The 15,993-nt window shown below is 36.2% G+C and overlaps 1 protein-coding gene across 4 annotated transcripts in view; it reads left to right on the forward strand.

Moving 5' to 3' along the window:
• pcsk5b (proprotein convertase subtilisin/kexin type 5b) overlaps positions 1-15,993 on the forward strand; it is a 522,800-nt gene that overhangs the window by 279,210 nt on the left and 227,597 nt on the right. For all 4 annotated transcript variants that reach the window (XM_028802364.2, XM_028802367.2, XM_028802368.2 and 1 more), the window contains exon 12: positions 10,293-10,481. In XM_028802364.2, the coding sequence (XP_028658197.2) occupies positions 10,293-10,481 (189 nt within the window). The remainder of the gene's footprint in view (positions 1-10,292; positions 10,482-15,993) is intronic.

Consider the following 15,993-nt stretch of genomic DNA (forward strand, 5'->3'; position numbering starts at 1 on the left):
TAGCATACATTAGTGTTGTGACCATCCTCTGAGACTTCACCTTTAAATAAACTGTTACTGGGTGCGACATTAAAGACTTGCTATGGACTTAAATAGACTTAGCCTAGTATGTTTAAAATGTACTATACAGTGATCCCCCGCCTATCACTGAAGTTACGTTCTAGACCCATCAGCGATAGGTGAAAATCCGCGATATAGAAAGACCATATAAATAAACATTTTTTTTTATTTAGTTTGAGCCTTAAAATACCCCCCCACATGCTTTAAACACATGTAAACCTATTAAAACACACGTTGTAAACACATGTGATATGTTAATGTCAGGCTAAAGATATGAGTAACATCTCTCTCTATTATAAAAAAAAAAAATCTTGCCAGGGAGATGAGGCTTGATCTTCTCAGAAGACAATTTGACATCCCACGAGGGACATTTTAACGTCACGCAAGACATGGCAGTGAGACAGACGGACAGCTGCTGTACAGGTTTTTAAATGATCGACGTGCAGAGCGACAAGCAGAACAGGCTTCTTGACAGAAGCAGCACAAAGCCAGTAGCTGATCCATCCACTTCTGCTTAGCGTGCGTTCAGCTCCCCACCCCCCCTTCACAACACGAGCGAAACGAGACGCAAAGTGGCAGGAGCATAGCATGCCTCCGGGGGGGTTGAGCAAAGTGATCGAGATCAGATTATCTCTGAGAGACACTTTGACGACACGCAAGACTAGATATTATAACATTAGGAAGCAAAACCCATGAGATGGTGACTTTTGCACGTCATGCCCTACTTAAAAACAATTTAAAACAAGTTCACTGATATCTAGCTTCGCAGTTGTTGGAATGCTTTTGGCAGACAAACTTCCGGTGTTCCCAGCTCTTAAAACAACGACAAGCAGAACACGCAGCTTGCCAGCAGCAGATGATCCGAGCACTTCCCCTTAGCATGCGTTCAGCCCTCACACAACCCCTCCCCCCAACACACATAGTACTTTTTTTTTTTTTGGTCTACATTTTAAATGTCAGAAAAAAATGAGACATAATCTAGGGTGAAATTTAAAGGTATGGCTTGCTAAGTCAATTAATTGTACACTGCGTAAACAAAATCAACACACATCTTTCTAATTATGATTTTTTTAATCTTTGAGACCATGTGAATGCTATTGCAAGTCTTTATTACTTTTGTAAACAGTCAGATACGGATTTTGCTTTTGTGTGCTGGTGGTGTCCTTTGAAACAGCTGATGTGAAAGGCAGCCTTGTTTTTCATGCTTTCAAATTAAAAGATCTCAGATTACTTGATAATGGTTAACTAATGGTCTCACATATATTCTATGCACATGCTGCATTGAGGCAACTTAAAACATAAGGACAACTCTAGAGTAAATTAATGAGACGTTATTTTGTCAACAAGTTTTATTGAAGTTTAACAGGAAAGTATGTAAAATTCAAAGAAATATTCAGTAGTAAAGCTTACACTGTCAACAATGGAAAAGCAAAATTAAACGATAACAATAAGAATAGGACAACCCCTACACCCACACAAATTATCCGCCATTATGACTGTGCTAAACAACTAATCTAGAAAATGTTTAGGTAAACTTTGCCCAGCGACACAGCAGGGGCCTCATGTATAACGCCATGCGTAGAATTCACACTATAACATGGCGTACGGACAAAAGCGGAAATGTTCAGATGCATAAATCTGTGCGAATGCTAACTTCCACGTTCTTCTGCTACATAAATCCCGGTCAGCATGAAAAGTAATGCATGTGCACACGCCTGCTGTCCCGTCCCAACTCCTCCCAGAATTACTCCTTTTTGAATATGCAAAATCAATATAAATAGCCTTTAAGCTCAGCCTTCTGTGAAAAGACAATGGCAAAAGCACGGGGGAAAATAGAAGAATTTCAGCGAATACCAAGTAGAGGCAAGGAAAAACTTACTATTTGTTGGTTTAAACAGTGATATGATCAACAAAAGGAAGTAGATCGAGTGACAGAGTGTCGGAGAAATTCGAAATCTCAAGTTTACAAAGTCATACAGTGCCCGAAATAAAAAAAAAGTTGCCGGATATCAAAGTTGCAGTGAAAAGGCAAGTCGTAGCCCACCATCTGAGTGTCATATGAAAGCTTATTAGGGTACAGAGAAAAAAAATAGGCACACAGTGGGGGAAAAAAGCACGAAATGTCAACTTTAGTCTCGAAATTTCCACTTTAATCACGTAGTTTTTTTGTCATTAAAGTAGAACATCATAAACTTCATCTTAAAATCGTTTATTAGTTTCTTAAATCCCATCGTAACTAAAGTAGCACGTTAAATGCTTTGTTTTGTATTTGATGCTCTATGTGTGTGAATCACTACGTGTTTCTTAAACGGTCTTTCTCTTCCTCCGACAGGACACAGAATCCATTACATTCATGATATTACAGCTCTCTGAATAATTAAAATACTGAGATGTATATTTGATTTCATTTTCATGATGATAGGAGGTGAAGCATGTTATTAAACATTTGTTATTAAACACGGTGGTGCAGTGATTGTTCCTGCCTCATGCAAAATGCTTGCTGTGCCGTGCGCAACCTTCAATGAAATAATTTAATGGAGCCGTTCTGTCTCTTTCAAATGTACTAACCCCCAATTCCTGTCCTTACTTTTCTTTCTCCAAATACCCAATTGCCACACAATCAGCTATGTAATAGATGTTAAGCCATCTGTAAGATTAGAACGCACATTCTTTTAAACTTTTAAGGAACATTGAAATATCTCCATAATACATGTTTAATTATTCTATCCATCTGTCCTTCCAGTGTCGCGCCAGCCCCAGCAAGAATACAGCGCAAGGCAGGAACAATCAGTGAATGGAGCATCAGCTTCGTGCTAGTGCTGCAGCACCATGTCCTCACATTTTTATTCATTAACAATATAGATTATTTAAATGATTTTAACATGTTATCTGTATAATATAATTAACATATTTTCCTGCATTTCATCTTAAAAATGATATCGTCATCATATGTAAATACGCGCTTTATAAAGTGGCTCAGGTTGTGCAATATTATAACTGTATCGCAAGTTTACAGTGAGGTAATTGTACTTATAGGTACAAAGCATTCTACAAGGAGCACTTGATGGACTGATTGAGTGCGTTTATTGTTCTTGGGATGAAACTGTTTCTGAACTGCGAGGAAAGGCTCTGAAATGTTTGCCATATGAGAGCAATTCAATAGACAGCATGGCTGAGGCAGCGTGTGCTTGATGCTGTATATCGATAATCTCTTTCCAATCATCTGCTGTAGAGCTGTGATTCCCCACTCAGATACGGTGATATAAATATTCCGAGTGGTGCAGTGAAAGTAATATGGATAAAGATGATATGCTGTGGCAACCCCTAACGGGAGCAGCTGAAAGAAGAAGAAGGTGGTGCAGTGAGAGTAACAACGATAAAGTAGTTATGGTATTTGGAATTGTTTGACCATTCTGTGGACCATTCTATTGTTACAGGTTAATTACAATCAGATGCATTAAACTAATAAACAATATGCAGTTAATTTCAATGTATTTAAAAAGTTGCGTCAGGGTTGTGGATCTAAAAAGGAAAGGGAAACCACACTGGAACAGTAACACTGCTTTGACGCTGGGTGCCGCCAGTTTGCAAAACCGAGCGGAGAACTTGCGTATGCCAGGGTTGGAGCTACCGTGAAAATGTGTGTGGCTTTACGCCAAGTTTAGGTTTTATACATCACGATTTGAGCGTGGAAAAGGGCTTACGCAACATTTTTGTGCGTACGCACCATTTATACATGAGGCCCCAGGAAGAAGAAGCCTACCAAGGATCACAGAACACTCAACACTGACATACTGTAACTGTCTTAATACACCGTGATTTAACAATGTTCATGCTAGAGATACCATTAATCTTCACTGTATACAGTTTAAGAAGAATTTGATTGAACAGAAACACATTCTATATATTAAAAGTAGTAGGATCTGCCAAATTCCACAAAGAGGCCAGAACAGACTTTGTGGAAAGCTTTTTTGTTTGGAGGTTGCTTCTGTGCCTGCTCTATCTGATGATGTTTCAAGAGGAATAAAGGCTTTGGTTAAGTTGATAAGCAAGCTAGAGGTGATGACCTCATTGTTTAGACATAACAATGTACTGTATTATGAAAGCATTAACTTCTTGGCTATGATGTCTATGTATTCATTCAAGATGAAGCTCAGTCTATGGTGTTAGCAGGACTTTTCATCAAGAACTGACTTCACAAAAGAGAATTCTATGTATAAACCCATTATTGAACCTAAACATGCCACCTTACAAATAAAGTGTGCAAACAGCAGTGGAAAAAAGCCAAATATTCCAGTATATATGTTGCCTTCACCAAATTAAATCTCCAGTTCTTGTTTCTCAGACTGAAGGTCTCTGGTGTTTTGTTGAAGTTTGGAGTGCATTTTCTATGAATGGCTAATGGTTACTGACACTTTTTGAGGCCACTTCAAAACAGTTAAGCATTTGTTTCCAAATGATCATAAAATCTTCCAGAATGACCTTGACTCTTGCATTTCAGATTTCCCTCTGAATGCGACTTTAATAAACAAAATCAGGAAAACCTAAAGCACAATTGCATAATGATCATTCAACCTACATTAAACATATGTGCAGTATAGAGGTAACTAAAAAGATAAGGACAACTCCAGAATAAATTGAGATACATTTGTTTTGTCACCAGGTTTTGTTGAAGTTTAACAAGAGAGCATCTAAAATTCATAGAAATAAATATTCAGTAGTAAAGCTCACACTGTCAACAATGGAAAAGAAAAAAGACGCAATAACAATCAGAACAGGACACCCCCATGTTTCCCCAGGAACATGAGTGGTGTATCAAAAATTCTTTCCAAGTCAGTCATGTTTCATATATACAGATACTTCACTAAACTTGTATTTATTTTTATCCAGAATGGCTTAATGGATACATTTTAGTTTGCAGTGTATTTGTATTATTGAAAGTCAATTCAGTTACAAAGCCTGCATAACGTGTGCATAGCTATAGGAAACTATATGAAGCTATGTCTCAATTCAGAGAATATAAGATAACATACCATCAAAGAGATCAGTCACAAACTTCAGAATTGTAATGCTCAGAAACATAGTCCATAACATAGAATAACTAAGGTAAAACAGTGAACAAAACATGTGTTGATTTCAGTATGGGATATCAAATTTCATTTAAAGTGGTCAAAAGAGAAGTTTATAAATTGAAAATCGTTCTTAGGTTGTTAGTGCAGTGAGCTGTGAAAGAAAGTGATAGGGTTTGAAGAGTCTTTCTCCATGAATCTTCTGGCTAGTGAGAATCTTTAAAAGAGTCATCAATGATGTTATTTCTTACACAAGTGAAGGTGCTGGCAGTTGGGCAGCTTAAAATTTAGTTCCTCTCCCTAGAGCAGCCTTACCTCTGCTTGTGTACTAAATTGTGGACATGGAAGATTTAAATATAATGAATTTGATTTCTCGTGGTACTCTTGAAACAGCAGGTTAATTTTTTAACATACTGATGTATGTAAATTAAATCTCTTTCCACATATGAAAGAATTGCCTACATTTTTATCACTTTCTACTTTTTCCTTTTATATTTGCACTCTGTCTTTTTTTTTATCTTTTGTCATCCAAAAATCAGACCACAATTAAAGCAAAGTAATGCCAAAGTCTGACATTTTCCAGAATAGTAAACTTGTTTAATGTATTGACGGCATTCAGGTGTTTTTTTTTTTAGTTGCTTTTATTCCCTTTCATACACTATATTTACAAATTTCTCATAGCCTTTAGAGCAATATATTTTTCTGGGTATCATAGATTCTCTGCAAATTGATGTTTAAAGTAATGTAGTCTTGAACAGAAAATAGTCCATTTTCTATTACCAAGTCCAGTTAATCCAGCTACAGGACAGGAACAAGCCCTGCTAAGAACACTAGTCAGTAGTAGGGCATAGTGATACACACACCCACACTCATCCATAAGGAGCCAATTTATAGATACTAGTTAACTGAAATAGCAAAGTCTTTGACATGTGAAATAACTTAAGTACCCAGGGGGAAAACCTACACAGACATGTGAGAGCAGACAAGCGTGGACAGTGACTGAGCCAGCATTCAGACTTAGGGCTCTGGCTGGTGTACTGCCAACTAAGAAATACTGCCCCTTAGTTTTGCATCATATTATTATTTTTCTGCAATTCATTGAGTTTATACAGTATAAGCCCAAATTTTAACTCTACATTTTTTCACTCATTTCCTTATGTGTCTTAAGATTTTGTTACTGTTAAAGTAGACATTGAGACCCATGTAAAATGCTGCTGTAATCCATGTTGTTTGCCTGTGATATACAGCAGAGTACTGTTCGCCAAGGACTGTTGAGTGGGGACTAAATACCTTTCAGTAGTTTAAGAAATTAGTGTTTTACTGAAAAGTCAAAAAACAGAAAAACTATGCACACTTATTGTTCAGTGTTTATGTTGGCATTTCAACATAATTTTTAAATGTTTACTGATGTCATTTAGCATTATCTTTTAATTATTACAGTATTTGTAATTAGTGTGTAGAATGCTGAAACAGCACTTAAAAAGAATACATTTAACTGAGCCTCTGTTTTCAACTTATGTGGTTAATAATAATTAAGCAGTAGTCACTCAGTTAATCATTTAATTACTGCTTGAAATACATTTTTTGTGCTTTAAATAGATCTAATTTGTAAAGTGAAAATATAACGAGTTTAATATTTTTGCTGTCAAATTATGAACAGTTAATTGGTCTTTGAAATCAAATTAAATTTTCACAACAACAAATACTGTGTCATTTTTTTAATCACTTGTTTGAAGTAGGGTATGTTTAAGTCATTTGTCTGCACTTAACAATTCTATAGGTAACGGATGGAAAATAGTTTGTCATCATGTTGTCTAGGCTTTTTTACTATTTATTGTTTTTGTACATTTTGAAGAATAAAACTAGAAGTATATACAATCAGTTGTTTAAACAAAGCGTGGTTATTACTGTGGGGCACACCCTTTAGAAGTTTTTCCTCTTGCTGCTTCATCTGTGCATGAGCGTGTTTGTTGAGTGAATGTTCAGAGAGTTTTCATAGCAGAGTGGCCTCTGACTACTTTATGTGAGTTTATTTCAAAGTAGCAAGTGACAGTCAATGAACAAAGGTGGCCTAGGAGAGTGTAAATTAATAAACGGTAAAAATTATGTACAAAACAGGGTAATATGGTATAACAGTGTCATCTAGGACTCATGTATTACGTCAAGCCTGAAGCTGAAAGCATATGAATTTTAAGTTTAGTTCATTACAAAGTATAAGTTGTTAGTCTAACCCTAGAAGCTTATGAAACGTTGATCTGGAACAATCAGAATCATTGCAAGGTATTGGCCTGCTACCAATATGTAGAATTTCGACTCTGAGAAATGGAAGTTACTTTTCATTTTAAATTGCTTTGATAACTTTCAATTTCCACTTATTTTCAATTAAATATTGTTAGTTACAGTACCTTAGTAAAGTTAAATAAGCCCTAACATAATTTTATCTTTCAGCAACTGCTAAAATTTCAATTAACTGTGTCTAAGACAGGAAAGATGTTTTAATGTACAGTAAGTATTCATTCAGGTCTCTCATAAATACTTGCAAACTAATTTCAGGAGAGAAAGGTTGTTCATGACCTCTGGCCAGTCTTTTGGTACATCACCTATAGCACTAATGTAAATATGGACAGTATTTATAAATTGTAGCAAGATAAAGAGCACCTTTATCATGAACAAAATTACATTATATAAAGTAATCATCTTGTTCAAGATAGTATGTGGGTGAAAAGTCTGGATCAAGAACCACATGAAATTTAGGAAATATATAGCATGCCACTAGAGTCCACCTTTACAGATTGTTTACTGTAAGTTAAAAGTCCAGCATAAGCTTATTAGTTCAATGTTAGGATAACCAGAGAGAGAAAAAGAAAAGAACTTGCACAGGAGGCTTCTTGATAAATTAGAGCCATGCAGCTGATCACCTCCTTTTACCTGAGAATCAAATTCCATTGACAACTGTGTTGTGGAGATCCATAATAAACAGCTCAAGAGGTGTTCAGTTAGCTTGTTGATGTTCATTAATCTGAAGCTTTCCTCACACATGTAAGTCAATCTGAATAACACCATTATCTTTTATGAAACAGTGAAACTTGACCTTATTCAGTGATGCATTAAATTCGCCCAGATCATTAACAGATCACAAAGGTCCTCTAAAACTGTCTGTCGAGCTATAGTTTAGATATTACAGATGCTTTTTCAGTTCAAGGCTTTACTGATTAACATTTTCTGTACTTTTACACACTTTCATCAATTAATTATGGTTAAGATGCCTTTCTAGTATTTGCCTTTTCCAAGAGCAAGTGCTTTTCAGTAATGATGGTCACTTTAATTCATATACCTTAATCAACCCATTGAATTCAGATTACATCTATAAATTTGATTTTGAAAAATAGAACCACGCCATTTATTATATCGATTTGATTAAGCTAAACATATGAATTAAAATTAATGTTCTTTGTTATGATATTGTTAGCCTGATGACATCTTGCCCAGGTGTGGGTCTCTGACTTGTTCATGTTGCTGCCAGGTTAGTCTCTGGATGTTCACAGCTTCTTTTTAAAATATTTAACTTTTGCTAAGCCTGACAACAATAAAATGAATAACTGACAGGAAATTAGTTTTTGTTCAATGGATGCTTTTTCTTGTGTCTACTTGCTTTTTAACAAGTGCTTTGCTTAATTAGAGTAGGTTTATTGATCACTATTTTATACTTTGATGAAGAAGTCAAATCAAATAAAATTGTCAGTAAGGGGCTGCTTGATACACTACTTCAACAAACAGTAAAAATAACTTAATATGTTACGTCAAGATGGCAAGTTAACGCTGTTGCGAAAAGCTGCTACGAAACTTGGTAGTATTACTCTTGGTAGACCAAAAGAAGTTTGAACAGAGAATAGACCGGATGTGACGGGTCAGAAAAGTTCTTTTATTAGATGAATACATTAAATACTTTAATGATATAGAGTTTAGTGTTTATGAGCTGTAATTTCAAAATCCTTCTTACAATAGGGGGAGGCACACTACTTCCCAGTTTCATCTGAATCGTTTGAATTCCTGATCTAGTCACTGTTGTGTGGAGTATGCACATTCTCCAACGCTTACATCAGTGATATTTCTGTTACTCGTGTTTTCCTTCAACATCTCCAAAACATCCATGGTAGGTTAATTGTCTGTGAGTGAATGAGAGCTAATGTCCTGTCCAGAGTTCCTTCTTACCTTGTGCCAAATGAAACAAGGATAGGCACTAGCCTCACCCAATCCTGAACTGGGCCATCAGATTTTGAAAATACGAAAATGGACGAATGGCTTTCTTAGAATATAGAGTTACAAATTATTAAATAATTTGGTTAATCTAGTTTCTATATTCAGCTTTTGATTGTTGAGATGTGCTGACCAGAGCTGCAAGTTATTTTTAAACCTTATTTTGTAATCCCACTGACTTTAGACACTTTTTCCAGATTTTTGACCTTTAAAAAATGCTGCACCTTTATATCTTCAAAAATGATGCAGTGCTTCTAAAAATATTGCTATACCCACTTTTGCTGTACGAACGTAATAGTTTGTCTTTAACAAGGTGAATCCACTGCCATCCAACTATCATCCAGTTAATCCTTTTCCTTTGTTAGTTCATGTTTTTCATCTTGGTAGCTTAGAACAAGTGTGGAACTGTTGATGCTTATGTAAGAAATCAAAATAACACCTGACAGAACCCTTTCTGCAACAGGTAAGGGTAATGAGACACTAAGCACCAAAGTCATACTTATAAAGGTGTCACGTACTACCAGTGTTCATATCCTGTATATATTGTACATCAATGTATCAGTACACATTTTACTTTTTTATCTGAGTGAATCATGGAACATTTTCCAGAATGATGTGTTGAGTATTAAATTCTTCTTGCCTTGATTGTCATGGTTATTTAACTGAAATGACCCAGCAGAAAAAATACAAAGACCTTCCTTCCTTTTGTAATAATGGAATTATGCAGTTAAAGAAATAGGTGTTCATTATGTTTGTATATAGAAAAAAAGGAGTTTGAATGATTAAGAGAAAAAAATAATCATCATTATAGTTTTCAGACGTTCATAAATCAAGTTTCAATGATCAATGGGATCTTTTAAAGTTTCTTTTTTAGTCTGAACTGTGTCCTGTAATTTCCATTTTCAGGACAATTCGCTCAGATGCTGTTGTGAGAATAGTGTTCAAAGCTACTGGTTGTGCTGACAACAGTAACCATCGAGTCATTTACCTGGAACATGTCGTCGTGCGCATCACCATTCATCACTTCCGAAGAGGAGATCTCTCTATTTATCTTACCTCACCTTCTGGAACAAAATCACAGTTGCTGGCTAACCGGTAAGTGGAAAATACTTTGCTAAGTTTGTTTTCTTTGCTTAAAATGTGTTCTTATTAAATTAAAATGTAATGTCAAAATGTATGACTAACATACAGTTTTGTTAGCCTTATCTGCAGTCGAAGAAATAACTATTGTATGTAATATAGTTTTCAGAACTGAAGTGTGATGCAGTAGTATTTGATGGGGAGTTTTTAAATAAAAATATCAATATGAATAATGTATGTACACTGTATCTGTTTGAAACTTGCTGAATTACACAAACAGGAACAGTATGAAAGTAATGAAAGTGTTCTTCTCTAACAGAGAAGCGTCTTTCTTGTCCTGAAAGCTTTTTTATACCGGTATAGTGCACTTGCTAAATGAAGATTGACTGACCTGTGATTACATGGCACATGGTTGGCTGTGTGCTCTTTGCTTTTAAATTTAAAGAATTAAATCAATATGCACAATTTAATTATTTTAAACCGTATACCAAGTGTTTTGTCCAATGGTAATATTCAAATCCCCTTCGACACCAAACAAGTGAGAGTCGTCGTCTTCTTCTTTCAGCTGCTCCCGTTAGGGGTTGCCACAGCGGATCATCTTCGTCCATATCTTTCTGTCTTCTGCATCTTGTTCTGTTACACCCATCACCTGCATGTCCTCTCTCACCACATCCATAAACCTTCTCTTAGGTCTTCCTCTTTTCCTCTTGCCTGGCAGCTCTATCCTTAATATCCTTCTCCCAATATACCCAGCATCTCTCCTCTGCACATGTCCAAACCAACACAATCTCGCCTCTCTGACTTTGTCTCCCAACCGTCCAACTTGAGCTGATCCTCTAATGTACTCATTTCTAATCCTATCCATCTTTATCACACCCAATGCAAATCTTAGCATCTTTAACTCTGCTACCTCCTGCTCTGTCTCCTGCTTTCTGGTAAGTGCCACCGTCTCCAACCCATATAACATAGCTGGTCTCACTACCGTCCTGTAGACCTTCCCTTTCACACTTGCTGATATCCGTCTGTCACAAATCACTCCTGACACTCTTCTCCACCCTTACCACCCTGCCTGCATTCTCTTTTTCACCTCTCTTCCACAATCCCCATTACTCTGTACTGTTGATCCCAAGTATTTAAACTCATCCACCTTCGCCACCTCTACTCCTTGCATCCTCGCCATTCCACTGACCTCCCTCTCATTTACACACATGTATTCTGTCTTGTTCCTACTGACCTTCATTCCTGTCCTCTCTAGAGCATATCCCTACCTCTCCAGGGTCTCCTCAACCTCTCACTCTCTCTACAGATCGCAATGTCATCAGCAAGCATCATAGTCCACGGGGACTCCTGTCTAATCTCGTCTATCAACCTTGTCTATCACCATTGCAAATAAGAAAGGGCTCAGAGCCGATCCCTGCTGTAATCCCACCTCCACCTTGAATTCATCCGTCACTCCTACTACAGACCTCACCACTATCACACTTCCCTCATTCATATCCTGTACAACTCTTACGTACTTTTCTGCCACTCCCAACTTCCTCATACAATACCACAGCTCCTCTTGAGGCACCCTGTCATATGCTTTCTCCAGGTTTACAAAGACGCAATGCAATTCTTTCTGGCCTTCTGTATACTTCTCCATCAACACCCTCAGAGCAAACATTGCATCTGTGGTGCTCTTTCTTGGCATGAAACCATACTGCTGCTCACTAATCATCACCTCCTTTCTTAATCTAGCTTCCACTACTCTTTCCCATAACTTCATGCTGTGGCTCATCAATTTTATCCCCCTGTAGCTACTACAGTCTTGCACATCCCCCTTATTCTTAAATATTGGCACCAGTACACTTCTCCATCTCCTCGGGCATCCTCTCACTTTCCAAGATTCCATTAAACAATCTGGTTGAAAAGCTGCCACTGCCAACTTTCCTAAACACCTCCATGTCCAAACAAGTGAGAGTATAATGTAGAAAAAGTATGAAGTCACACAAACCGAAGTGGGTAAAGGGATTGAAGCAATTTCTATTTTCTTTAAAGAATGTGATCTGAGGATGACAATGATGAGGGTTCTGTCATATATTGAAGAATTCTTTAGTTATTCCTTATAAATTTCATTGTCTATAATTTTACATTTTCCCATTGCACTGTAGTAAGCAGGTTGGATTTCTTTCAGCTCATCAAAATGGTTCAAAGAGCAATTATTGTAGTTTACATTAACAGGGAATTATGGTATTACATCTGTTGTTATCCCAAAGCCCTGCTATTGAACGATAAGGGTTTTCATCTGTAGGTCAAAATTCTGGTCCCGTAAGGTTTAAATAAAAGGCATACACAAAACCTGCAGTCACCTGAAGACAGGTGCTTGAAAATGTCTCTGCCAGCTACCATCTAGTCCAGGTTTATGTACTTAGTAGCCACTTTAATTGATACACCTAGGTAGAACCATCTTTTGCTCCAGAACACCTGAATGCTTTGAGGGATGTATTCTACAAAATATTGGAAACATTCCTTTTAGATTTATGACCATTCTGACTTGATAGCATCACAAAGGGACATGGAACATTATCCTGCTAAAACTATTCATTTGTGGAAGAGTAGACTATAAACTGATGTAGGTGGTCAACAATAATGCTTAGCTACACTGTAGCATTCAAGTAATGCTTGGTTTGTATTATGAGGCCTAGTGTGTGCCAAAATGCATTCCTTACACCATTATGCTGCCACCATCTGCTTCTATCTGTGACCTGTGGACTCATGCTCATGATGCCAAATTCTAACCATAACATGTGCATGTCACAGCAGAAACAGAGATTGTGTCAGGTTAGGCAATGTTACTCCAGTCCTTAGTCATCCAGTTTTGGTGCCCACTATAGCATCCTCTTGCTTTTCTTAGTTGAACATAGGGAACCCAGCATAGCCCATCCACTGGAATATCTGATGCTTTGTGAGTTCAGCGATTCACTTCTATGCAGTGAACAAGAGGTCTTGTTTGAGCATTCAGGCCTGTCTGTTATCTTGAACAAGTCAAGCTGTTCTTGTAGTATTGGTACATTTGAGTACATTTGCATCCACTTGTAGATGCTGGGGCATAAGTCACAGAGTATAAAGAGGAGACAGAGTGCAGGATCTTTTTTCCATAGTTAGACATGCAGGTACAAGTTGAGTTCTGTGTGACTTCAACAAAGTACTAGCATCAGTACCCAGTCATAGCATTGCAAATTAGGTAGCACAATGCTTCTGTCTTTTTATAGTCACTGAAAAGGCTTTTTTTTACCTTTTTTTTTTTTTTCTTCCCTGAATAGCTGCTGTATACCCTTTCCTTTCTGATGTAGAAAGGATGATTCTTTTTGCTAAAGAAGTATTTAAATGGTTATCCAATTAAATAACAAGAAAAAATTAGGAAGAGCTTTCTTAATGCAAGCATTACTGTGTAGAGGTTACGCTAATGAAAACGATTACAGCTTCCCAGATTAGAGAAAGCACAAACCTCGCAATATGTTTTTATGGAATAATTTAGGTAGATACGGTTTTCATTTTAATTGAAATATGTTTCTTGGATAGCCATTGTGGTGATTAAATGTATTTCAAAAGCTTTCAGAAATCTGTCTTTGTATTGTCTAAGAGAATGTAACGGTTAACCACCCCCCCACCAAGTCCCAAAAACTAAGATTTCTCTCAATACTTAGGAATAACTCAGACTTGTATGAGATTAAGTGTGTACAGATGTTGATTGGACCAAGTCTATGCTAGAAAATAAGATTTTTTTTTAAATTATTGTATAACTCAGAAAAGCTCATGTTACATATATCACAAGACTATTTTTCAAGATATCCATGTTTTGGCAATATAAATTGGCAAGAACTAAAGCTATTAAATTTAGCTTTAAGAGGAAAATTTTCAGCAGATGCAGAATTTCTACTGTATATGCGGGAAAGTATGAGGATTAGTTGAGTAGATTTAAAACAGCATGTGGGATAACTTAACGTCAAAAATTAGAACAATTAAGGTAACAAAAAATATGATGAAACAAAAAAAACATGAAAAAAATGGCAACAATATTTTCAATAAGGCTGCTAAAACAGATGATGAAAAAAGTGAAATGAAGCTGAGGAATAATATTCTTGAGAATAGTCAACAGTGAAGTATTATCCCCACAGAATTGGGCATAGAGCAAACATAAGTTTGGATGAGATGTCAGACCATTCTGCAGTCACTCATAGACACAGTAACATTCTTGCATAATTAGCTCATTTTTAGTATGTAATGAGAGACGTATATTGTATATGGGAGGAGGCAGGAGTACCCAGAGACACACAGATATTCTGCAACCTCCAGAGAAGCAAAGACTGGAATGAGATTTAATCATTGGTCCCTCACACTTTGAAATGTACCAGTAACCACTGTGGCATTATAATAAACAGAGTAAAAAATATACTAATTAAAAAGTAGCAAATACATTTAATTTGTATTTTCACCAGTAAACATAAGATTAACTAGCCACTTGTTCAGAGGATTGATCAGATCATATTAGACATTTGATGATAATATAGAGTGATGTGCTGCAAAGTATTAAAATTCTAACATTAATTAGACAAAACCATGTAACAATTATACTTCATTTCTCAAAGTTGATGATGATTATTCTGTATTTTCACAAATTTTTAACTCTTTTAGAAAATTGCTGAGCAACTTAAACCAACTATCTAACATTATTTAAACAGATGAGAATATGCCATGCATAAGTTATTAGCTTGATTTCAATGACACGTAAATAAATAAAAACAGTTATACAGAGGAGGTTATGTATTGGTAATAATCTGGCAGTTAGTAGGATTCTAGTTTTGCCAATACAGGTTATGATACGAAGTTGCTTTTTTCTTAAATTAACTTGTGACAGAAGTGCAATTCTGGGGCCACTACTTTGTTGTTGTTTTTTTTTTTTTTAATCATATTAAAGATGTTATTTTTGAACAAATGTAACAAAGAAGATGATTAAATTTTCAGGGAACAGCATATAAAGTGAATTGGAAGATATTGTACAATCTGCTAAATTTCATATAAGTAGACCTTAGCAAAAATGGGGAGATATGTGACAAATTGATTTTAATGTAAATTAATAAAGTTGTATTTAAAGAAGATCAAAATAAGGAATACAATAACACCATAATAATTTTCATCTCAGGTAGTAAAGACAGCCAAGTCATACTTTTCACAGCCAGATTGCATACAATAGTGGTATGATTTTCGTTTAATTTTTGAAGTCCATATCTAACGGGGTAACGCTTTAAGCTATGCAGTGTACTCATAAGGTCACATTTGGAATGATGCTGCATGTGCATTCTTATATTATAAGAACATCAAAATACATTAAATAATGACTGTGAATTAGCCTTGGAAGGAATGACTATATGTGTCCAACTGTGTTCCCTGCAGTGAATTGTGGTTGAGAAGCTCTAACTGTTCCTTACCTTGTAATAGAATAGGCTTGTTTAGCAATTTATTGGACATAGTATGATGATGTGATAAC

This window comes from Erpetoichthys calabaricus, chromosome 5 (genome assembly GCF_900747795.2).
Source record: "Erpetoichthys calabaricus chromosome 5, fErpCal1.3, whole genome shotgun sequence".
NCBI lineage: Eukaryota > Metazoa > Chordata > Cladistia > Polypteriformes > Polypteridae > Erpetoichthys > Erpetoichthys calabaricus.